The following is a 23,280-nucleotide window of genomic DNA, read 5'->3' as shown; positions in this document are numbered from 1 at the left end:
ATATTTCTTTGTCCCTCTTAAATGTGTTTAAGTATTAGGTGGCGAGTCCTTTTCCTTTGGGATACAACACTAATAATCTATCACGTTAGTTTAGGTTTGTGGCCAAACTTCGGAATCCCTTAACCCGTCAGTCCCACACCAATCATTTCCTCAAGTCATAAGTGACGTTTGGTACACATTCTTTATAATGTGTTTAATTAAATTACATTATAGTATTTATTTTATAATAGATCACTATAATGTAAGATTATGCAATACAATCATATTATAGTAAAAGATGTACTGTGATTGCAATTCAAAATTAATGCAATCACGTTATATTGCACTATGTAATATTATTAAAGATATTTTTATTTTTTAATTTTTTAATTTTGTTAACATATTTTATAATATTATAATTAAAATAAAATATATTAAAATAAAATATATAATACAAGAATTAAAAATTAAACTAAAATATAAGAAATTAAATTTTATATAATATAAGTAAAAAATTAAAATAAAATATATAATATAAAAAATTATATTAAAAAATATAATATATAATATTATAATAAAAATAAAAAAATATGATATTAAAAATATATTTAAGAGATGATATTATATTAAATTAACAATAAAAAATATAAATATATTAAATTTATATTTTAATAAATAAAAATAATTTTAAAAATTAATTTTACATTTTTAATAAAATACTCGCAAATCAAAACTATAATTTTACCCTATTTACATTTTAATCATTATTTTATTTATATATCAAATACTATAATGTTATTTTTCGTATAATCACATTGCTTGCAATCATCTTGTATTATAAAGTATCAAAAGCCACCATAGATCAACACGTTCCAGCCAAGTTGAACGGAAACCAGAAACCTGTATTTCCTTAAAGAGATAAATGTTAAACATTTGGCTGATCGAGCGGATTAATAAGCAAGGTTTTGTCAAAGTCCAACCATAAGGTCCTGTCATCAAATAGAAAATTCAAAGATTTGCTTTTGGTGCTGCGTGTACCAACATTTTTCTTTTGTCAAAGTGTGATCATCATTCATCCCAAGCAAGCAGACTGTTTTTCTTTTGTCTTTGTTTCCTTAAAAAGAAAGCAAGCGACTTCAGATGAAGATGAACAGCAGTAGTCAGGCCTGTTGATTCTCTAGCTGTTCATCAGTTAGCCCTGTTGATTCTCAAGCTCTTCTTGAGGTTGGTCATCGGGATTTCCCAACATTTTTAGAGTGAAATTTGATCTAAAAGCATTTCCTAGCATAAAGCAATGAACGCTCGTGCATCTAATATGATCATTGGAAGTCAATAACTTCACCAACATACATTTAAAGAGGAAAATAGGCATAACAACTAACACGATAACACAAAGCCAACAGCCAGATTGGTTTTTCTTTCACGGGAAATTCGGGTATAAACACAAGTCAAATAGGATGACAACTCCAGAGAACTATGCCAACAAAAAAGACAGAAAAAAGGCACACGCAACGCAATGAAGTAGTTTAAGAAGTTCTGCATGAAGCCTCAAATTTCCCATAACCAAAGAATAATTTCAGCTGTGATGTGCAGGCTTGAACCAAGAAGAAAGAGTAGCCAGTAAATTGATAACTTAGGTAGTTTCCAACTTCCAACAACACTAGAAATACTAATGTTTCTCAAAGTGCACAAATTCAAGTGCAAAAGAACTTCCTAAATGCAGGGTTTAATTGTTTTCTCACCTCTTTTTTCTTGTTCTTTTTTTTTTTTTCCTTTTAAGTGTCAACTACCATCTTCAGAATAGGATATACATGCACGTTAACAAGTCTGTGCTGAAAATAGACAATGCCTCGTCAAAGAGGAGGGAAAAAACACAATTTTCTGCCACAGGTAGAAATCCATCTAGCCAAGAGATGTGAAATGAAAAAATAGCCGTAAAAGAAAAGGATAAGGGATGGATGTGAAACGAACTGCTCAAATGCAAGCCAATTAGGTTTGGAATGACTGAAGCCCTCAAATGCAAGCCAATTAGGTTTGGAATGACTGAAGCCCTTACTCGGTCACCGAGGAACTGCAAAGTCTAGGAAATAACAATGAAGATACATGGAGAATAATCAGTAGATGGAAATGTTGGGCCAAATACTTATGAAAGCTTTGCTGATTAAAACAAAAGTATAAGACACGTTGAATGAGAAAAGCATGTTATGAAACAATGTGGCTTATAAGGAAATGAAGTTGACAGGAAGGATGCATCACAAACATTCTAGGTTGGAAACAAGCCAGGTCTAAGAACTTCACTTGGTAAATGATTTCAAGGCTGACGAGAATCACTTGAATATAAGGATTTGGATCAGAAAACTGATCCTTTAGAATTATAGAGATAATAGAATGCCTAAATCAGACCCATCATACAGGAACAAAAAAAAAATCCGATTATGTTGAAATGGTTTGAATTAACAAGCAACAGTAAGCAACCCTATCATCCAATCTCTCAAAAAGAAGATTTAAATAAATTGAAAGGGAAAGCCTCAGCATGAGCCAAAAGAACAAAAAAAAAAAAAAATGGTTTCTGATCATTGGCTACGAGATACAAATTTCAGAGCTAAAATAGCTTCGCTTGTCCACAAAACATACACAGCTAAGTTCAACTCTTGTAAATAAGTGAAAAAACCGGATAACAAATCTGCAGGCACTGCAGAATTTCATAATACAAAGACAAGAACATGAACAATTTGCTTTCCTTTGACATAGATTTCTAAAAAAAGATCCTATGCTTTTATTGTCCCACAAAGGATCCAGCCTTGTCACAATGGTGTTGCAAGTCCTATTTCATGAAGTAGAAAAGCAAGTTAGAACACGTATGGTTTTTAAATGCTATAAAACAAGAGGCAACTACAACATAGGCGCAGAAGGTAAATGGTATTACAAATCAGTGACTTTTTATGCATGATTCCGCACAATAATTTTAACTTAGTGCGAGACAAATCATTTCTATGAAAATTTTCCAAATTCGGAACATTGGAAAACGTCCAAGGGAAGTAAAGGATAATCACAATTAATACTTAAGAAAACAGCTAGCAATTCGCCAAGCACTATCTTCCCTTTTCCACATTCTTCATCCAATCAAGTGGACAAAATGGAGCTGCAATTTCTGAAATTAGACAATTGAAAAACAAATGAAAATAGAAAAGAAAAAAAAAATACCTTGAGAGAGCCAGCTCCAACAGGACGAATCGACGGCTATGCTTGATTGTAGCCGAGCAGATGCAATGGCACTATGAAGTGGCATCATGGACTCTACTCCTCCCAACACCGATAAGATCCTTTTAAACCAGAAAAAAAAAAGTTAAGAATTGACACCGAATTTATACGAAAAAAGAAAAAGGAAAGTACCTTGAAGCGCAAGGGAATGATCTTGTTGACGGAGAAGAGAAAGGAGAAGACATTGGTTTTGGAGTTAGGCTCTTTAAAGTTAGGGTTTTGGATCTAGAAGCGAGGGACCTAGAACCCGCCATTACTGCTGATCTGCAAAACGACGCCATTTCTTCCCTGGTCTGGAAATTGTTGGAAGATGAAGCCCGAGGCTGAGGAAAAAGGAGGCCGGTTTCTTCCTTAAACCCTACAATTTGTATTTGAGAATTCAGAGCTTGCCCACAGAAACCGGTGTCCTTTCGAACAAAACTAAAACGACACCGTCGAATTTGAATGTTCTGCTTGGGCTGTAGGCTAGTCCAACTCCCATCTTGGATTGGGCCAGTCAATGATTTAAGAAGAACGTTGTGCAGTTTGGGCTGAAGTCCATACTCAGAAGTCCTCATGCCCCAACTAGCCTGATAGGCTTGCATTATCTAAAACGAGCCGTTTCTTCTAAACGAACCCGAATCGAAAGCGTCAGCGACAAAAAAATGACCTGCAAAGTGAAAGCCCCCAATTAAGCAGGAGGTTTCTCCAGTTCCTTGGTTTTACAGCTCCGATCGGCGAAGAACTAATCGTCTTCATCCGTTAAATTACCACCACCAACCCACAACCAAAATCAATGGCTGCGATCTTCGCTCGCAACTCTCTTAACTCTCTCCGAGCTCGACACCTCGTAAGAACTCACTTTCCCATCTTCCTTCCAAACCTAACTGCTTTTTTTTTTGGTTAACATTTCCCTTTTCAGTTGTGCCCTAGTTTGATTAAATTTCATGTAATTAGAAATTAATTTTTCGTTAGAATCTGTTGATAGACAGTCGAAATTCAAATGTTAATTCCCGGCATGTGATAATGTAATTTGGAAATGATTTATAGAAAAGAGCAAATCCTCATAGGTAGATTTAAGGTAAACATTTGCCTAAGATTTTTGATGAAAAAAGGAGTTTTTGTTCAATTTCTTTTGTTAGTGTTTGTGTATAGTTTTGTGGCTGATTTGCATTTTGTTGCTTATGTTTGTAAAGGCTGTGTCAGGGCAAGTTTTGCAGGGTTCTCAGCAGTTTGGGCTGCGACTCACTGCACACTCATACAGCACCAAGAAAGGTTGACCTTTGTATCTCTATCTTCTCACTTTTATCATAAATCTCAATGTGTGCATATTTGGAAAACATAGTTTGAGTTTTGAAAGAGCGTGGAATGGGGATAAATGCAATACTTTGTCTATCTGGATTCCTTAGTCTACTAGAAAATGCCTGTCACACCTTTTAAATGCATAACAACCTAGCCCCGTCTGATGGGAATTTTTATTGTTGATATTAATAATCTCTCATTCATGGATGTTTTCATGTGTGTAAACTGTAGATGATGAAGAAAGAGAGCAGCTTGCAAAGGAGATTTCCAAAGACTGGAGTGCTGGTAATGTAGTGAACTGAAATGTTTCTGTTTGCGTTACATGTCATTTCATTTATTTTAGGCAATGAATTGTTTCTTCTATTTGGCTCAATTGCAGTTTTTGAGCAAAGCATAAACACATTGTTTCTAACTGAAATGGTTCGGGGTCTCATGCTGACACTCAAGTACTTCTTTGACAGAAAAGTTACTGTAAGTGTCTTCCCAATCCTTTTTCTCTGGGCTTAGATTGAGGCAGATGTATGATGCAAACTTGTCTTTCCTCATGCAGATTAACTATCCATTTGAGAAGGGTCCATTGAGCCCTCGTTTTCGAGGGGAGCATGCTCTCCGCCGATATCCAACTGGAGAGGAACGTTGCATTGCCTGTAAACTTTGTGAAGCTGTAAGTTCAAGCTTCATTGTAATGACCCCATTATCTTTTTTATTTTATTTTATTATTTTTGGGTTTAGTGTGGGAATGATACCACCATGTGGTGATTCGGTATGGGATGGCAAGTATCAACCTGGGTAGAAACTAACCTCTGCTGCCTGGTATGGACACCTGGCTGGAAATGGCAATGGCTAAGTTCATTAACTCTGAGTCTGTATTTTGTTGTTTTTTCTTGGCATACAGACACCAAAATGGATATTATGGTCACTTCATTTGATTCTTTTTGTCATATGCATTGATGGACATTGCACATTGGTTTACTCTATTTGTGGTGTATAATGCCGCTATTATGCCCTCTGGTTTATATAAAGGAAGATTAGTGTCTGTCATTGCTTGTCTTGCAGAGTAAGCAATCTGTGAAAAGTTGGGCCCAGGCAAATTGTGCTTGGTTTGTTGATGAATTTTACTATTCTGATCATATATTAGATCCTGTTTATGCTCCTCTCATCTTTGTTAAATATGGATTTATTATTATATTTAAGCTCCTCTCATCTTTGTTAAATATGGATTTATTATTATAAGTTCTCATAAAGTGTGGTGGTTTATCAGATATGCCCAGCACAGGCAATCACAATAGAGGCTGAGGAACGAGAGGATGGAAGTCGTCGGACAACGAGGTTGATTCTCTTCTTCTTTTTCTTCATCTTCTTGTGTTATTTTTGTCTTCTTTTTCTTACAATCAGTTCAACTTTGCAGGTATGATATTGACATGACTAAGTGCATCTACTGTGGACTTTGCCAAGAGGCATGTCCTGTTGATGCTATTGTTGAAGGACCAAACTTTGAATTTGCCACTGAGACTCATGAGGTTCGTCTTGCTTTTAATTGAATCATAAACAGCTGTTGCTGCCTGTAAGTTGACGTCAATTAGTTATTGTCAATGTTATTGCAGGAGCTGCTGTATGACAAAGAGAAGCTGCTTGAGAATGGTGACCGATGGGAAACTGAGATTGCAGAGAATCTCAGATCTGAAAGCCTTTATCGCTGATACTGCCCCTCCCATCTTTCCTCCTTGCTCAGAACAGCAACTGCTGCTTTTTTAGTTTCTGAAAAAATAAGATCATTGATGCATGGTCTTGCATATACTATGTATTTTGGGCATTTTGACTTTGTTAATGTATCCTGGTGAATTATGTTGTTGCTACATTTGAAGGCAATGGTGGATGAAAGAATCCTATGTTCAGGGAACAAATTTTCAATTTGTAAAACTTTACCCGAGGAGAAATAGCAAGGTTTTTTGTTATTTTTGTTTTTCCTTTGAAGAGACTGATGGAATGAAATCAATTTTTGAAGTCTGCTTTGGAATTGTCCATCATATGATTTCTTGGTCAGAATAAGCACCTCCTGGGTATCTCATTCTCAAATCAATGTACCCTGGTTCTTTAGACATGGGCATGATCTTCTCTGAAATGATGAAATGATCCATTGTACAAGTAGGATTTGTCAATCCTCTCTACATGGACAGTTTCATGGTTTGATCAGAGCAATAGAAACTATGATCACATGTTGATTTGGATAGATCTTTTCTCTCATTATCTTCTTGTTAGTACAAATTAGTATTGCTGTGCCTGAAATAAAATTTAAGTACTAACAGCATCAATTAGATATTCCCCTAATTGAGAAATTTGAACATTTACAAGCCTGTGTTAGTAACTAAATGCATGAGGCAACTTCTGCTCTGCATGTAGATTTAGGATAATCTCATTGATTTATACCATCATCATCAGATCAGGGAAAAGAATAGAATTTGCCATTTCAGAATTTTCATATTAGGCTTGTCATCGGGGAACACTCCCATGCTCCCATTGCAAACCAACAGCCCAAAGTAAAGCCGCCCAGCCACTATTATTGGACCATTCGTATTTTTGACCCAACATCTAAGAAAGGCTGTCGTTGATGTAATCCATGCCAACTCAGAGTGGAGGCTTTAGGGTTAGAACAGGAAGTCCAAAATTAGTGAGGAAAGTTGAGACACAGCGGCAATGGCGGAGGATGCGATACTAGGTTACTTGGCGACCCACGAGGAGATCCCAGATTCAGGACAGTTTGCATCCCAACACGGTCTCCAGCACAACGATGTCGTCAATGTTATCAAGAGCCTCCATGGTTTCCGTTACATCGATGCCCAGGATATTAAAAGGGAGAGTTGGGTGCTCACGGACGAGGGTAAAAAATACGCTGCCGAAGGATCCCCCGAAGTTCAACTCTTCTTAGCTATCCCTCCCGAGGGCTCCATTTCTAAAGATGAACTGCAGGCATGCTTCTTCTCCTTCTCTTTCTTTGCTTTTTTTTTTCCCTCACATTTTTAATTCATTTTCGATTCTGGGTCTTCTACTCCATGCGATATCCTTCTTTTTTATTGCAAAATTTTATTGGGATCTGTGTTTAAAAGACATTTCTTTAAATATGTTTCTAAGCTCGTTGCTAACATGTAATATTTGGCACTGTGCGTTGCCGCAGAAAAAGCTAGACCCTTCAGTTTTCAAAATTGGTTGCTCACAAGCTGGGAAAAACAAATGGGTCGATATGGGCAAGCAAGTTTCCAGAAAGGTAATCATTTTTATGGGTAATGTTGTGAAAACATTGGATAATTCTATTTTGAATGCCCATGTTCTATGTAATTATGTTAGTTATCCCTCCAATTTTTGCTTTGGTTTGTAGGTCCAACATGTGGAAGACAAGGTCAAGGATTTGCTAATACGAATACAAGATGGTCAGGTATATTTCTCCATTATAATGAGTTGCTTGTCTTTTGTTTTGAGTTAGATCTTTCTGTCAAAAGTTCCCTTATTGAAATTGATGTAAATGGTTTTAATTTTGTTTCTTCCTTTACTGATTAAAGTTGAATCTTTTACTGCAGGCAATTGGCAAAGATGATATTAATTCACTTAAAGCAAGAAAGCTTATTGTTGCACAGTAATCATCGAGTCCCTTGCCTGAGCTTTTATTATTATGCTTACAGTGGATGTGTATTTTTATTCACATTGCTGATATTTTCCCAATTATCCCAATTATATCTTGTTTTAGGACATGGAAAGGTTACTCAGTGAGAAAAGGGCCAAACTATGCCCCTAAAAGAAAGAAAGTTGCTACTGATTTGACTCGAGAGAATCTACAGAGGTATGCTATAGACATGATGAGTATGCATGTGAAGTTAGAATTTCAGTAATGATTTTGAAATGCCTTCTTTTTGTCTTATTAGCGAGACATGCTTTGCTCCAAAGGGATTTTGTTGGACTGATATTGATTTATGTTTTCTGTTATTTAGGGGTGACTGGAAGGAATTAGAGTTCAAAGAATATAACTTCAACGCGAAAGGACCACCAGCTGAAGCTGGCCATCTTCACCCGTTGCTCAAGGCAAGGATAGGACTATTTGTTCATCAACTTATTTAATTTTATCATTAAAAATACATATGACGGATACCAGCCTTTTGAATAAGTATAAAGTTTTTGAAATTGTGGGTTTTATATCATTTGCATATAAATTACAGTTAAAGGTTGATATTTTTTGATTGTCAAATAAATGAACAGAACAAAAGCTGCGTCATTCAACTTTTCTTGAGGAACTATAAATTGGGCCTTTATCTAGGTCTATGAAAGACTTTTTTTCTATTATATTTTTTTCGGCTCCTATATGTGAATGTGTGAAAACTATCTATTGTGCACAATATGATGCAATGGTTCACTTAGGATGTTGTATCACCAATCCCTTTTGGTTAATTGATGCCTTAATTGTTGTTGGCTTAAGCGTCCCATTGTATACATGTAATTAACGTTGTTGAGCATTCTATTTTCAGGTGAAACAACAATTAAAGAACATATTCCTTCAGATGGGGTGAGTTTTGAGCTTTGATATAAATCTTCTCTGTACATTCAGATTTTATATGCTAGTTTTTCAACCTTTATCATACATGGTGCTGCTGCAAGAGGACCACAGAAATCAACTCATAGTGCATATGCAACACTCATCACCTTGTCTGGATTTTTATTATTTTTTACAAAGAATGAGAACATGTTACACAGCCTCACCAGAAATATGCCATGCTATTACAATGGTCTTTTCTCTAATACTATGTTCATTTAGTCATTTTCTCCCTGGGAGTTTGAGATGAATATTTTGGCAATATTTTATTTTCAACTTTGATATTCATATAGATTTTCATTTGTTGCTGCAGTTTTGAGGAGATGCCAACAAACAATTTCGTTGAAAGCAGGTAGTTGACATAGCCAGCTCTTCTTTTTTTTGCTTATGTTGTTTCTGTGATGGTTGATTACAAGTGGAGCTTCTTCGAATAAGCAATGTATACTTGTTAAGCTAGGAACCTGAGAAAAAAAAATACACATGCCTTCAGTTTTCTTAATATGAAGGTGTCTTCAAAAGATCTGAAGAAGATAATGTTTTAACAAAAATATGGCCAGAAGGAACTTAAAATCCTACATTTACATTCTCATTAATTCTTTTCCTTCATGTATGACAAGAATAAATTTGTCTCTAATATTGCTGTACCGTATCTGTTTCCACTTGTAGCTTCTGGAACTTTGATGCATTGTTCCAGCCACAACAACATCCTGCTCGTGATTCGCATGATACATTCTTTATGGAAGGTGTGTTTCAATTGTCTGGTTGACTAGCATATATGCTTTTTCTACTCTCGTTTGGATACTTATTTGGAGCATACATCTACAGCTCCATCTACTACAAGGGAACTGCCCGAAGATTATGTTGAGTTGGTGAAACGGGTCCATGAGTCTGGTGGTTATGGCTCCAGGGGGTATGGTGTTTTTCTTTCTCTTGGAGTCTTACTTCTGTATTTGACAACCAAGAAATTGATTAAACTTTTTATTTATTTATTTTTCCCAAGATATATGTATGACTGGAAAAGAGAGGAAGCAAACAAAAACCTGCTGCGTACTCATACAACTGCTGTCTCAACTAGAATGCTTTATGCTCTAGCAAAGGTTTGATTGTCTTACTACTCTTTGTCTAGCCCTCTGGTTTGATTCAACCTGTTTTAATTGACTTTTTTTCCCTAAATTCAGAAATCCTTATTTTGTTAAGCATTTCCTATAAACTAGTATATAGTGCTTTAATCCTAATGCATTCATACTTTTCAAGGAGCATCATACTGCACTTATAATTACCTACACTGCACCATCTTGTTGATTGTGTGTGTAATCCATCAATGATCAGGATCTCTGTTATATGTTAAGTTTGACTTTCCATCTGGGAAAAAAGAGGGGTATTCAATATTTCATGCTGTCTATACTGTTACTTGTTGTTGATGTTGGTTGCATCAATATTAACTAATATCTGTGAATGTTAATATTGATTTCCTTTTTGATTTCATCTTCAGCAACCTTTTACCCCCAAAAGATATTTCTCTATAGACCGTGTGTTCAGAAATGAATCTGTGGACCGAACTCATCTTGCAGAGTTCCATCAGATTGAAGGTATTTTATAATCTGCATGCATCTGCTCTACTTTTGTCATTTTTACTCAAGTCCGAGTTCTGGTTATGTTAACTGGATCCAACTTGTAGACCAACCTCTGTGTGCTACTTTGTTTTGCAAATATCTGATTTTTTTTTTTTTGTAACGCATTTAATGTTTTACTGACCATCTGGAAATTATGTCCTTATTTTTAGGTTTGGTATGTGACTGGGGACTTACTCTTGGTGACTTGATTGGTGTCCTGAATGACTTCTTCTCAAGACTAGGTAATGATCATCGAGCATCATTCTGCAGGAAATATAGTTTCATCGCGGCACTGTGCATATATTGGACTAAGTGTTCAATTTTTTATGGTTCAATGTATTGAAGCCTGTAGTGTTTTTCTGGATAAAGTTTGTGATGTAACTGTCGGTGATCTGTCTTCTGATATGCTACTGTTCATCATGAGATTGATGCTTATGAGAACTGGCGTAGGAATTTGTGGTGATGGTGAAAATGATATAGAAATGTAATTGATGTTAATGTTTTTGCTATGATCTCTTTCAGGCATGTCCAAGTTGCGTTTCAAGCCTGCTTACAACCCATACACCGAACCTAGCATGGAGATATTCAGGTGACAAGTCACATATTGCTCTTAATGGGTTTGTGATACTTGTTAGGTAAATATAGATTTGACAGATAATTCTTGTTTTTATCAGTTATCATGAAGGCTTGAAGAAATGGGTGGAAATTGGGAATTCTGGCATGTTCAGACCTGAAATGTTGCTTCCAATGGGATTCCCCGAGGACGTTCGTGTTATTGCTTGGGGCCTTTCCCTTGAAAGGTAAAAAATTATAACCTGGTGTTATTATTTTTTACTGAAGAAAGTTATGAATGAAAAATTGTTTTAATGCCAGCTTGTTGACATGCCTACTTCAAGCTTGTTTTCAGCAAATTTGAACAATGTCTTGATATTTTGTTTTTGTTTGTCTGACTTAGACCAACTATGATACTCTATGGAGTCGATAACATTAGGGATCTGTTTGGACACAAGGTACTATCATATACACCGACATATTATCTTCCTCACTGTGTAGTGGTTGTTTTCAGATGGATTTACGTATGCATGGGTGTTTTGTAGGTGGATCTTAGTCTCATCAAAAGGAATCCAATCTGTCGCCTTGGAATTAATTAGACTATGGAACATTCTTGTCATTCCATTCTTTCTTCTTCTAATCGAACCAAGGATACACCAATACAGTTTGCACATGTACTTTTATAGCATATACAATGAGCAATTGCTATATCAGGCATTTTTGACTTCCTTTCTTCTTTCAATTTTTATGTGTAATAGTGGCTGTGATCACAGCTTGGAACATTTGTATTCATTAGATACATTACCTGTCACTGTTATTTATTTCACTTTATTAAGACGTGTTAATTCAACATGCTTCGACTTCCAACACCCAATGCAATCCCAGTTTGTTATCCTGCCTTGTTGGATTCTCTGTGCTAAGCCTTAACGCGGTTTTGTTCGTTAACCGCTCCCTCCAAAGGCATTCTTTCACATATTGATATTATAATATCGATGAAGAAATGTATGGTCAAACTAGATTTACAATTTCAAAGGGCAAAAAAAATGGAGGAAAATGTGATCTTTGTGTGTTGGGGATGTCTTCAAGTCCAAGGAGACACCCAACGTACCATAACGAAGGTAAGACAGAATGTATTAGACTCTTTGCTAGGCAGATTTAGTGTTCTAGTTGATATCAGGCAAGGCTTCGAGCTATTGCAGGTAAAATTTTCTCCTGTCATTACCTTCATGTTGTTAATAGATACATTTAATATACAATCAGGCTAATATACAGCAACCCCTTGTTCCTGTGTTTAAAAAGAAAAAAAGAAAAGAAAATTCATTAGTATTTACAACCAAAAAGTAATAAGGCTATTGAGTTTTTTAAAATGTCAAAGTGGTGCAGAACTTTAGCCATTCAAGTTCAGAGCGACAACCCTGGAGAATCCTCACTTCTGGACTGTCCTCTCCATTGAGTAATCACTCACAGGAAAATTCAAAATTGCATTTTCACTTGCTGGACAATTGATGACTGCTGCCTTCCCCAAGGAACCTTCAGCTGTTTGTGAATCAGCCAGAGCATTATCTAAGAGACCAGATTCAAACCTTCGCCTCCTCTCAACTTTATCTGCAACTCTTCCATTGAACTCTTCATCAGTACAAGCCAACATGTAGCGAAGTTTAAAGTTAACCCGATTCTCCACCATAATTTTGTGCCTTGGAATTATTCGCTCTTCTAGAGAATAGCTAAAAAACCTGCAGAATTTTCACTACGTTAAGTCTCTAATACAACAGCTGAGAGAGAGAGAAGACTCATATTACGAATGAAGAAAGAGAAATGTCTAATGCTAATACTGATAAAAAATGGATGCAAAGATTTCCTGGTTAAGAATAATACATTCAACAAATGACTTGGGAACCTGACTGATAAATGCACATTTTGAGTGCAATAGGATTAAAAAACGTTTCAGCTCATCTCCCAGGACTAATGAACCTAAATAATAAATAGTCTTGTCTTGATCATAACTAATTTTAATGAAGCAGTCCAATTGATAAATGAACATAAGAAGACTGGGGCAATAAGATCAACACAGCTTGCTGCAATGTTCCTTACCTGGGAAACTCAATCACATCCTGCAAAGGACGGACCATAGTTCGTCGTAAATAACGATACTTAGGATAGAGGAGGTCTACTTTGTATCGAAGAAGTTTAGGGAAATCAGCAATCATCTCACCCAGCTGTCTATGCCGTATGCCTAGTGACAGAAAATATTTCATATTAACCTCAAGCTTATTTCCTATACTGCAACCCAAGAGCTCTGGTCCCAAAGCTATAACCTTTCCAATATCCTTCTCAGTGACTCCAGCTTTTGTCATCAAAAATATGACCTGTATGATATTCCAATAAGATTACATTACCTGTGCTTAAAATCTTAAATACCTCATAGGTAATACCAACTTAAACAACAATAGTGATAAATGCTAAAAGCAGAACCATATAGCCAGAAACATATATGCAATGATAATGCCTCCTTGAATCACTTGATCCAACTGAAAAAATTACTTCTTTTTTAAAAAAAATAAATAAATTGAACTACTTCAAGCAATTGTTCAAGGAGAAAGATCAAAAGGTAACAGATGAAAACCTATTCAAGAGTAACTAAAAGATGAAGGTAACATCAAAAGAAAAGGAACAAACCACTGGCCGAATTTTCTTGTGGAGGCTGTATGTTAGTAAGGGAGGAAACTTGACAAGCATGTTACCAATGGCATCATCTCGAACACCTAGGTCCCGAAAAAATTGAACCTGACAAGATGAAAACCAAATCAGTGTCAACATCCACATTATACAGCATGACATATACTTGGCATAACCATTCAATATAGCAAACATATAGTTCATGTGAGCGGAAAAAGAAAACAAATAAAATTTGAAGTAGAGGACCACAATGGCAAAATATAAGATAAACAAGAAGAGAAACACACTACTAGGTAAAGAAGAATTCAGGAAGAAAATTGAAGCACATAACCAAGTCAAGACAATAATCACTACCTTAGGTGCGATGGTTGTCTCAAAATTAAAACAGAAAACCATTGGCTTAATGGTAAGCATTCTCCTCATTCCATCTCGGGAAATTCCAAGGTAATATAAGTACTTAACAAGAGGCTTCCATTTTTCTTCAATGCTACAACCCATCAATTCTGGCCTGAATGCTAGTAATCTCCCAACATATTCAGTACTGAGGCCAAACTCTTTCAGATAATTAACCTGGATGAACAAGAGGAACATATAACTTCATTAAGTACACAAACTGGACAGTCACTTTAACAAGACTTGCTACAGAGCAACCCCATTGATTCATGATCACCTCGTCATGTACATTTACTTAACAAAGTGAATAGAGAATCCAGAATGTTAAAGGAGAAAAAAAAAAAATAGTCAGCTACCTTTTGATTCATCTCTTCAAGAGTGAAGCAGCCAAGTGCGCCGGGATAATCAAACACCATTGTCCCAAAATCATTTGCATTCATACCCATATTCAAGTAAAACTCTACACGCGTTTTCACTTCCTCGATGCTATAGGACAACAACTTCGGACATCGGCTAATAACAAAACCCATCCAATCCCCCTTAACTCCATTGCTCTCCAAATACTCAACAATCTCATCCAATTCTTCAATGCTACGTTGCAAAATATCATCTCCAGATTTCAAAAGCGTAACCCCCAGAAATTCAGCCTTCACATGAACTGTCTTTAACCACTCAACAAGTCGTCGTATAGAATCAAGATTTCCTTTAGACATGCATATCAGCTTCGCAATTTTAGGATATGAGAGGTCATTGTGCTTCAACCACCTATACAATTACAATGATCACAATCAAAGGTTACTAATTCTACTTTACTAGAACGAAAAAGCATGTAACAAAAGTAATTTCGAAAACTATGGCATACCTTATAAGAGGAACGACATTGGAGTCATCAATAACAGCCTTAGCACGAACATTAAACGTAGAATCCTCGAACTCAGGCAACCTTTTCAACGCAGCTGCTTCAATCATCACGTGATCAATAAATTCCGACAACCTATTAACCAAATTTGTTGAATACGTAATTCCAAATTTTCCCTTCTTCATTGCTCCCTTAAAAACCACTGCCGTTACCTTCCTTCTAATCTCAAGCGCACGCATTATCATCACCTCCTCATCCTCATCGTCCTCGTCGTTATCGTTTTCTAGGTGTTGTGTGTCGTTTCGGGTTCGCAATACGGATTGGAGAGGAAGGAGAGAATTGGCGTAAATGGAGCCCGGGAACAGCGGGGGGCGTTTGGAGGCGAGGGACATTTCTAGGATGTTTAGTTTTTCATGAGGTGGAATTATAAGTTGCCGGGTTGTTGGTTTATTGTCGTTAGGGTGGACGGAATTTTGGTGCTGCTGTTGGTCATTGTCGCTTTCTTGGGGTGGGTTTTTTGTTTTGTTGGTGGTGGTGGTGGAGTGGTGGAGGAGGGAGGTGGATTTTGCGTTTTGAGTACGGATGAGAGGGTCAGGTGTGGTGATTGCGGGGAGGTTAGGTTGGCGGTGGATGGACGAGTAGACTGTGGTGGAATGAGGGTGACGGTGGAGATGCTGGTGGAGGGAGGGAGGAGGAGGGCAAGAAAGCATCTTTCTTCTTCTTTGGTTATGGTGGGAATTGGATATGGATAAAAAGTGGCAGATATTTCCAGCTGTAGCAAAATTTGTAAAAAAAAATATAGAACCCTCCGATCCAAAAGGTTCCATGGTCTAGTGGTCAGGACATTGGACTCTGAATCCAATAGCCCGAGTTCAAATCTCGGTGGAACCTATTGATATTCCATTTTTCTAAATGTCAACATTAATCCTTTTAGAAGGCATATGGTGATGGGGAATCAGCATTATTATCATTTTGTCCTGGCTTGTCAATGTTGTGGGTGGATCTTTCCATGGCATATTTGTTTGTTGCTATCCATTTTGTTTCTTCTCTTTTGTTCTTTTGATACGTATTCAACAATTGATTCATACTGTACTTTTTTCACCCATCTGATTTTGATATGACCAAATGCAAAAGGAAGAGAACAAATACTATATTCTGTGAAAGAGACCAGACACTAGAAACCAAATACAAACTCCAGGAAATAATGGAACCTTCTTTATTTTTTGGCCAGTCATGGCCTTCAGTTAGTAACAATAGGCTGCCTGTAGCAAACAGTGTCACTCTTTTCCAGTTAATATATATCCGTAATAACAGCAACATCAAAAAAAAATTCAGTATAATTTCTTTTCTCTATTGATTTTCATGTCTGTCTTTCTGAACAGCTGAAAATCTCATCTGAATGAAGGAATCCTCGACAATTACAATTTACATTGCACAAAAGGACCACAAACAAAGATCAATTACAATAAAATTGTAGCTTGCGTTAAACCGAAAACAAGCTGTCAAACAAATATGAACCATGATGGTCAATGGCACCCCTTTCTCTTCCCAACCTTTGTCCATCCTGATCCAACCACGAACTAGAACCACTGTTCATGAGACTGACTTCACAAAACTTAGTTGTCAATGACCTTCTAAAGAAGATATGTGCATCTAAAGGCCAGCCAATTCAACGCAAATATCAAGCTTGAAACCCCATTTACTCCAAATCTAAGAAGAGCTTCATCAGGTTGCCAACCAGCAGGCACTCAAATGGGAAGCCTGCTGTCTTATTAAGAAAGAATTGAGAACAAATTAACCTCTCTGCTAGTCCCGATCCTGTCTTTCGATATCTTGTGCTTCAGATGGTTCTGGGAATATCTCTTTAGAATGCCGTCTACGTGAGGATGAATGGTCACCCCCGCCATTCTGAGCACTGCCCTGTGAACCTGTCGTTCCTGACTGTTTGAAACTGCTTCCCCCTTCTGCTTTGGTAGTGGAGGCTGCTGGAATAACTGCTACATCAGAAGAGCTTTGACGCCAGCTACCAAAAAGAGCAGCATTCCAAGATCCTCTTGAGGAGGTTGTTCTAAGCCTTGCTGAGCTTGAATTATCCTCCCTTACCACCCTCAAAGGATTTTCCAAAGCTTTGAGAATATATCTCATTAGGGGCCGCCTAGAAGGTTTTGGATTGAGACAAGACCTGGCAACAATGGCCATGGCCCAGACTTCCTCTAACAGATCCTCATCCACAAGAAGAGATGGATCCAAAATTTTTGTCACAAGTTCCTTATCATATATACTGATATATGGTAGTGTCCGTTCTAACCATTCCTTCATCTGGGTATCACTGGATGCACTAATGTCCAGCTTACCTGTTACCAGCCCAAGTAATACCTTCCCAAAGCAGTAAACATCATAGGCACACAATGCTGTAGATGAACCTGACCATTTTACAAATAAAAATGAAATCTCAGAAACAACTTTCGAATTTGACCACAATTTAATGGCAATTCTATGCTCTATAGCATTCCTCTTGTTTGCAAATCCCTCTGATGATGTAAGGTCAGGAAATTTAAGAAGACTTCTCTGGCAACATTTTTTCTGTCCTAGGATGAGTAATTATTTATTCATTTGGTAAGTCTAAATAAGTATGTATATCGGCAATAAGCTGCCACTCTCCTAAAGGGGAACAAAAGGAAAGAAAAGTTGATTTTTCGGGTTCAATGCTATCACAATGTGAAGCTTGAACACAAATGGTTGCTAACTAGTCAAATGGCAGAAGACATTGCAACCATGTAAGAGATGCAACAAACATGTTGGACCTAAAGTGCAAACTATGCTACCAAATCAACAAGGGATCAGCCAGGAGATAATGATTGAGATCTAAAATAAGTTTGAAATATTTACAAATAAAATGTACACATACCTGAAGAACCTTGTTCAGATGACCTGCACACAACAAGAATGAACTATATGACAACCTTTACAAGTAAAACAGCAATAAAATTATAAAAAAGAATATAGAAAGGCAGAAATATGATATGCTATTTGGTGATTAACATGAATGCGAACACATAAGAACCATGCCTGATATTGCTCCAGGATTTTAAACATCTAAAAGCTATGCCAGTACTGCAGACCCCATAGCAAAATATAACATTTTATTTAACAGGTAATTGCCAGTTCTCTACTGCATCACACATTAAAACCTGATCTGGAGCACATCCCTTCAAGTCAAGGAAACATGTTCATGTCCTGGAAGAATATGCCCAGGACTAGAATAAGCAAATTAATAAGAAGTTAAGAACTAAGAGTGAGCTGATTTTCCAAAGGTGCATGGTACAATGTTCTACCAGTATGTTATTCGTAACTAGAGCATAGAACAATATAGAAGTACCGCACTCTTCAATTAGATTTTCCATCTAAAAACTATAGACATTAAATCCTCAGCTTGATGCTAAAAAGAAGATTGATTTTGTTACAAAGCCAAAGGTAAGGACTTTTCATATATCTTAAACTCATGACAGCAAAAGGAAGTGAATAGGAAGTGAGTAAATGAAAGAGACAATGCAAAAATCTATTGTTATCCAAAATTAACTTAAGGAAACTTATGGAAACAATCAATACAAATTTGAAATAAAAAGGGCAGCTGGAAACTTAATTACTGCAAAATATAAGCATGTTGAACCACCATCCCCTGGGATACCAACAAAACATTACTAAATCAAATGTATTGGGCCACTTACTAAGTGATAAAACAAAAGCCATATGCAAGAACATGCTCAACTAACATCTTAAGCAAGCTTAAATGTTCATCTATATATAGTCACAATCTGAATGCATCCAAACAGAGACAATGCTACAGAATACTCACTGTGGGAACCGCAGTAACCTTGTAATTCGATTTTGATGACCATCGCCTTCTTGAGCGCAGACCTCACTCAGGCTCCCTAGTCGCACTTCAAATTTATCATCAAGAAGTATACTGCTAGCTTGAACATCTCTTCACAACAAAAGAGAGCATGTCAGTGCTTGTACAAGGTTTTTAGTCCTCATGAAAACTAGTCAATAAATTATTGATTGCCCAGCCAATGAAATGAAGATACACTTGAGGCTGCCAAAGCATTGGCTTTATAGAATAAAGTAATTAACCAATAGTTAATGCAAGCAGATTATCAACACAGTAGCATACAAACAAAAGGAACATACGTTAGTGTTGGCTTCCAAAAGAAAAGGGAAAAAGAAAACTGATTATTGTAACAAAATCCTCATCATATGAAAATTTGCCAATTAACTAGGGTTTCTTCCTTATTGCTGAACTCTGAAGTTTTTCCTGTGAGTTTCTCTACATTCCAGTTTATCACATGCATGAGAAAAAAGAATTATGCAAACTGAAAGAAATTTAAGCATAAGAGGAAGAAAGCTGCAAAAATACCTATGGACAAAGGGTGGCATGCATTCATGATGCAAATAAGATAGGCCTTCTGCTGCTCCTATAGCAATTTTCAATCTTGTTATCCAATCTAATGACTGTAAACTATCATCTTCCAAACTATTTTTCCTGTACAAGGAACTTGACAAGTCTCCATTTGGCATATATTTATAAACCAAGAATTTTTCATTCTCTTTCTCTAAGCAGTGTCCCAATAGGGGAACTACTCGTGTATGTGAAACTTTACTGAAGAAATCCAATTCCAAAAGGTATGCTTCCTTCTTTATTGACTGCAAATCAATCCTTTTGATGACAACAGGAGAACCACCTTCTAAGATACCCCTAAAGAGATCACCAGAATGACCATGCTTAATGAGGTTTGCATCACTAAAATCACCAGTGGCTTGAAGAAGTTGCTGATATGTAAATAAATCACCTAGACTTGACAAGTTAATTGCTACTCCTGGTGAAGGTGTTTCTCCAGCAGGAACTGGTTCCACACCAATCCCTCTATGATTTGTTGAACTCCGTCTACGGAAACATAGGACCAGCAATAGCAACAATATTAATAGCACAATAAGCCCAGCTCCTCCCAAAACTGCAGCCAATATAATTATCCTTCTGTTGCTCTTCCCACTTTCAGGTACAGGACGTTCTGTGGAATTTGGGCGCCCAAAATTATCAAAACTCAGGCCCCTCTCAGCATAAAATGATACACACTCCGCCAGAGTCCTTTGGTTTGGTACAATTTGGAGGCAGTTACTACTAAGAGATGCATTGTCATGCATGTAGTCTGGAACCCTACCTTCAAAATAGTTTCCAGACAAATCAGTTGAACTAAACCTTCTGAGTACAGTTGTGAGACCTCCATAAAACTTGTTTTGGGAAATGTCAAGTTCTGCAGCAGTAGCATTATCATTCAAAGCAGAATTAGGCAGCGTCCCAGTGAAATTATTGCGAGAGATATCGAGCAGCTTCAACCTAGGTATTGACCATAATACTTCAGGAAGGTCACCAACGAAACTATTATTTCTCAGAACTATAACCTGCAACTGACTTGGAGAAGGGAAAAAATTGACCGGCAGAGACCCACTGAGACCATTCTTCCCAAAGTCAATTCTCTGCAAATTCCTTAGCCCTCCAAGATCTTGTGGCACCAAACCTGACAAATCATTGCTGCTGAGATCAAGGTCAATTAAGCTATCAAGGTCCCCAAGCTGTGCAGGTATTGCAGACGTTAAACTATTATTCGAAAGATTCAAACTTTGTAGCTTCGAAAGGGCCCCAATGGCTGGAGGAATTAACCCCGTTAAGTTATTCGAAGAAATGTCAAGACTTGTCAGATTCATTAGCGAACCGAATGATGACGGGATAGATCCAGTAAGCAAATTCTTCGAAAGATGAAGAACTGAAAGGCTTAACAATTGACCCAGAGTGGAAGAAATTTGCCCAGTGAGCCTATTATCTGACAAATATAGACTAGTTAAATTAGTCAAATTGCCAAGACTCGAAGGTATAACACCTGTTACAGAACAAGACCTGAGATCCAAGACTTGCAGTGTCAACAGCCTTTGGCCGAACCAATCAGGGATAGAACCAGGAAGCAAGAATCTAGAGGCATTAAAGGAAACCAAACGCGTAAAATTTGCAAGAGAATCAACAGCGAACTGTGGGTCTTGTTTACCAAGCCTTGTTCTTCTAAACCCAGAAATGTTAATCCAAATAACACTGCCATTTTCACATCTTATACCATTCCAACTTGAACAGGGGTCAACTTTTCTAGGCCAATCTTTGCTTCTAAGCCCCAAAGAGGATCTGAGTTCAAATAAAGCTGTTAACTCAATGCCTGAACTCAGTTGCTGCTGCTGCTGGACTTGTTGCTCAAATGTAGACTCAAATAACAGCAACAACAAGAGATACAAGAAAGCTACTCCTATGCTACGCTGATCCACCATGGCTCATGGACACTGACCCCAATCATCTAAATATTCTCATATTTCTTTTTTTCTTTCTTTCTGTCCAAGCAGAATACATGTATCTTTACATGTAATGGAAATTTGACAAAAATAAAAGACACCCCCTTCAGAAAAAAAAATGGAAACTTTCTTTCTCTTTTGAAGCCTCAACACCAAAAGGAAAAACCCAAAAAAGCTCTTACCTTGATAGACCAACGCTCTATTTTTTATTTCTTCAAACCTGTTGGTAACCAATCTGTATCAACTTCTCTTCTTCTTTGCTTCTCTCTCTCTCTCTCCAAATCCTTCAGTTTCTTCAGTTGACAAAAAGAGAAGAAGAGAGAAAAAAATAAAATTTGAAAAAGTAATAGTAAAACTAATGTTAATTAATTAAACAATAATAATTCTAGAAAGGGAGAGAGAAAAGGAGGAGAGTGGCTGGTCAAAAACTTAAATGGTGGACTTGTACACTCTTTCCCTTTCCTTCTCTTGTTCTGAAGAGACACAAATAAACAAAAGGCTCAATTTTTAAGCTCTGACAAATCAACTTATGAAAAAAAAAATGAAAAGAGTTGAACTTTCAGAGAGACAAAAAAGGAAAAGGAAAAAACTAAGAAATAAAAAAAGGCTTAATAACAGGCTTGAACCATTGGGGTGAAGTCTGAACCAGTGGCTCCGTAATTTTGGTCTGATAAAAGAGCCACGTCCGGCGATGGTTCAGTTTTTAGTTTGACCTCCGGTAATCCCGCCCAAGCCAGCTAAGCTTCCAAAAAGAAAAATACTGCACTAATTCTATTACTTTCTATCTCTTTAAGTTAATATCTTCATGTTCTGTAATAGTCTTCAAACTTTCTCATGTTTCCCGTTTTGTCTTGGTTTTTTCTTCTTTTGTTTGTTCTTGTTGGGTTGGGGTAGGAAAAAAGAAATTGGATTTTGTGGTGAATTTATGTCACTCAACGGCTTAAAGAAAGTTACAGCACCAGTTACTACTTACCAGCAAAAAAGAGAGAGACTCAAACCTACAGTTCTTTAGGGGGCTGGAAAGATCTGTGCTTTTAAGCAACAGATATTACTTTGCTTTTTTTTTAAGTCCCTGTTCTGATCATGTGGGACTCCATTGGGTTAATTGACGGGAGTAGGTAATTCTGATGTACTTGCTTTCCCTTCAGTCCAACCCTTGGCCATTTACAGGTGTATTTTCTCTGTTCAACTTGCAACCTTTTTGTTTGGGTTGTTGAGGAGTTTTATTTATAATAAAACTAAAAGCATATCCCAAATCCCCACTCTCTTTGAATCAAATTTGATGATAATGGCATAATGATGGGCTTATGCATATTCAAACCCTGTCTGTTGTTCTTTGATTATATCTCTAAATTTCAAACAATGTTTGATTATCCAATGTTAGATCTCAATTTGAATATTTTATATTGAAGATAAGTGATTGAAGTGCAATAGTTTTCTTGGGATCACTCAATCTACTATATTTAAAGAAAGGTGAAAATGAGGGAGGGAGGCCGTTGACCGATCTGAATCTTATTGAGATCACTCAATTTGTCATTTTTATACAAAAGTTGTTGAATTATGTATGTACAATTTAAAATAATAACAAGTGAATTCTATAATTAATTTCTCAATTACACCTTTACCATATGACAAAATATAGTTTGCAAATGTGATTCTTAATCAATTTCAATCAAGAATTAAATATCTCTCTTATAGTA

General features: G+C 36.7%; 5 protein-coding genes and 1 non-coding gene across 11 annotated transcripts; 3 read left to right on the top strand and 3 right to left on the bottom strand.

Moving 5' to 3' along the window:
- Positions 1-1,574: 1,574 nt before the first annotated feature.
- On the bottom strand, positions 1,575-3,647 carry LOC18607784 (envelope glycoprotein). Of its 2 annotated transcripts, none has more exons than XM_007042135.3 (3): positions 3,373-3,640; positions 3,184-3,302; positions 1,575-2,059 (listed from the first exon to the last, which is right to left on the bottom strand). In XM_007042135.3, the coding sequence occupies exons 1-3, from the start codon at positions 3,519-3,521 to the stop codon at positions 2,040-2,042; spliced, it is 288 nt and encodes a 95-aa protein (XP_007042197.3). In that variant the 5' UTR covers positions 3,522-3,640; the 3' UTR covers positions 1,575-2,039. The 2 variants fall into 2 exon arrangements, with proteins under 2 accessions (XP_007042197.3, XP_007042196.3); XM_007042134.3 differs by lacking the exon at positions 1,575-2,059 and adding an exon at positions 2,530-2,803 and having other exon boundaries at positions 3,373-3,647.
- Positions 3,648-3,850: 203 nt separating this feature from the next.
- On the top strand, positions 3,851-6,476 carry LOC18607783 (NADH dehydrogenase [ubiquinone] iron-sulfur protein 8-B, mitochondrial). The gene is made up of 8 exons (XM_007042133.3): positions 3,851-4,069; positions 4,416-4,494; positions 4,753-4,806; positions 4,901-4,992; positions 5,072-5,185; positions 5,783-5,850; positions 5,930-6,041; positions 6,126-6,476. Exons 1-8 carry the CDS (start codon positions 4,016-4,018, stop codon positions 6,219-6,221), a joined length of 669 nt encoding a protein of 222 aa, XP_007042195.1. The 5' UTR covers positions 3,851-4,015; the 3' UTR covers positions 6,222-6,476.
- A 618-nt stretch (positions 6,477-7,094) lies between these two features.
- On the top strand, positions 7,095-12,154 carry LOC18607782 (phenylalanyl-tRNA synthetase, putative / phenylalanine-tRNA ligase). Its single transcript, XM_007042131.3, has 17 exons — positions 7,095-7,488; positions 7,694-7,783; positions 7,895-7,951; positions 8,094-8,149; positions 8,261-8,353; positions 8,502-8,592; positions 9,033-9,070; positions 9,411-9,449; positions 9,764-9,840; positions 9,923-10,007; positions 10,098-10,194; positions 10,590-10,686; positions 10,881-10,952; positions 11,233-11,299; positions 11,385-11,510; positions 11,666-11,720; positions 11,808-12,154. Exons 1-17 carry the CDS (start codon positions 7,216-7,218, stop codon positions 11,859-11,861), a joined length of 1,467 nt encoding a protein of 488 aa, XP_007042193.3. The 5' UTR covers positions 7,095-7,215; the 3' UTR covers positions 11,862-12,154.
- A 301-nt stretch (positions 12,155-12,455) lies between these two features.
- EMB2219 (Mitochondrial transcription termination factor family protein) lies at positions 12,456-15,935 on the bottom strand. 4 transcript variants are annotated; one of them, XM_007042129.3, is made up of 7 exons: positions 15,194-15,934; positions 14,688-15,096; positions 14,293-14,508; positions 13,939-14,046; positions 13,354-13,628; positions 12,649-12,995; positions 12,456-12,547 (listed from the first exon to the last, which is right to left on the bottom strand). In XM_007042129.3, the coding sequence occupies exons 1-6, from the start codon at positions 15,898-15,900 to the stop codon at positions 12,689-12,691; spliced, it is 2,022 nt and encodes a 673-aa protein (XP_007042191.3). In that variant the 5' UTR covers positions 15,901-15,934; the 3' UTR covers positions 12,456-12,547; positions 12,649-12,688. The 4 variants fall into 4 exon arrangements, 3 of the variants coding, with proteins under 3 accessions (XP_007042191.3, XP_007042190.3, XP_017971395.2); XM_007042128.3 differs by having other exon boundaries at positions 12,677-12,995; XR_016024581.1 differs by lacking the exon at positions 12,456-12,547 and having other exon boundaries at positions 12,949-12,995; positions 13,354-13,495; positions 13,578-13,628; positions 15,194-15,935.
- A 74-nt stretch (positions 15,936-16,009) lies between these two features.
- Positions 16,010-16,081, top strand: TRNAQ-CUG (transfer RNA glutamine (anticodon CUG)). Its single transcript has one exon. It is a non-coding gene; the product is annotated as a tRNA-Gln (tRNA).
- A 439-nt stretch (positions 16,082-16,520) lies between these two features.
- Positions 16,521-22,559, bottom strand: LOC18607780 (Leucine-rich repeat protein kinase family protein). Of its 2 annotated transcripts, none has more exons than XM_007042127.3 (4): positions 19,608-22,548; positions 19,047-19,175; positions 18,099-18,121; positions 16,521-17,613 (listed from the first exon to the last, which is right to left on the bottom strand). In XM_007042127.3, exons 1-4 carry the CDS (start codon positions 21,557-21,559, stop codon positions 16,997-16,999), a joined length of 2,721 nt encoding a protein of 906 aa, XP_007042189.3. In that variant the 5' UTR covers positions 21,560-22,548; the 3' UTR covers positions 16,521-16,996. The 2 variants fall into 2 exon arrangements, with proteins under 2 accessions (XP_007042189.3, XP_088659564.1); XM_088803438.1 differs by having other exon boundaries at positions 17,400-17,613; positions 18,099-18,153; positions 19,608-22,559.
- Between the last annotated feature and the right edge of the window lie 721 nt (positions 22,560-23,280).

The sequence above is a fragment of the Theobroma cacao genome, chromosome 2, assembly GCF_053813885.1.
Source record: "Theobroma cacao isolate CCN51 chromosome 2, ASM5381388v1, whole genome shotgun sequence".
Taxonomy (NCBI): domain Eukaryota; kingdom Viridiplantae; phylum Streptophyta; class Magnoliopsida; order Malvales; family Malvaceae; genus Theobroma; species Theobroma cacao.
The sequence above is the reverse complement of the archived record's forward strand: the minus strand, read 5'-3'. Positions and strand labels throughout refer to the sequence as shown.

Bases quoted from the DNA above. Each gene is read 5' to 3' on its own strand.
- LOC18607784 (XM_007042134.3), bottom strand. From the start codon at position 3,521: ATGGCGTCGTTTTGCAGATCAGCAGTAATGGCGGGTTCTAGGTCCCTC. The intron at 3,303-3,372 runs GTACTTTCCTTT...CTGGTTTAAAAG, and splicing joins TCATTCCCTTGCGCTTCAAG to GATCTTATCGGTGTTGGGAG. The intron at 2,804-3,183 runs GTATTTTTTTTT...TTCATGAAATAG, and splicing joins TTGGAGCTGGCTCTCTCAAG to GACTTGCAACACCATTGTGA.
- LOC18607783 (XM_007042133.3), top strand. From the start codon at position 4,016: ATGGCTGCGATCTTCGCTCGCAACTCTCTTAACTCTCTCCGAGCTCGA. The intron at 4,070-4,415 runs GTAAGAACTCAC...ATGTTTGTAAAG, and splicing joins CTCTCCGAGCTCGACACCTC to GCTGTGTCAGGGCAAGTTTT. The intron at 5,186-5,782 runs GTAAGTTCAAGC...GTGGTTTATCAG, and splicing joins CCTGTAAACTTTGTGAAGCT to ATATGCCCAGCACAGGCAAT.
- LOC18607782 (XM_007042131.3), top strand. From the start codon at position 7,216: ATGGCGGAGGATGCGATACTAGGTTACTTGGCGACCCACGAGGAGATC. The intron at 9,841-9,922 runs GTGTGTTTCAAT...ATACATCTACAG, and splicing joins TGATACATTCTTTATGGAAG to CTCCATCTACTACAAGGGAA. The intron at 10,195-10,589 runs GTTTGATTGTCT...TTTCATCTTCAG, and splicing joins TGCTTTATGCTCTAGCAAAG to CAACCTTTTACCCCCAAAAG.
- EMB2219 (XM_007042129.3), bottom strand. From the start codon at position 15,900: ATGCTTTCTTGCCCTCCTCCTCCCTCCCTCCACCAGCATCTCCACCGT. The intron at 14,047-14,292 runs GTAGTGATTATT...TCATCTTGTCAG, and splicing joins AGACAACCATCGCACCTAAG to GTTCAATTTTTTCGGGACCT. The intron at 12,996-13,353 runs GTAAGGAACATT...AAAATTCTGCAG, and splicing joins GATGTGATTGAGTTTCCCAG to GTTTTTTAGCTATTCTCTAG.
- LOC18607780 (XM_007042127.3), bottom strand. From the start codon at position 21,559: ATGGTGGATCAGCGTAGCATAGGAGTAGCTTTCTTGTATCTCTTGTTG. The intron at 18,122-19,046 runs GTGAGTATTCTG...TGTTGTGTGCAG, and splicing joins AGGTTACTGCGGTTCCCACA to GTCATCTGAACAAGGTTCTT. The intron at 17,614-18,098 runs GTATGTGTACAT...TAAAATGGTCAG, and splicing joins ATCTGAACAAGGTTCTTCAG to GTTCATCTACAGCATTGTGT.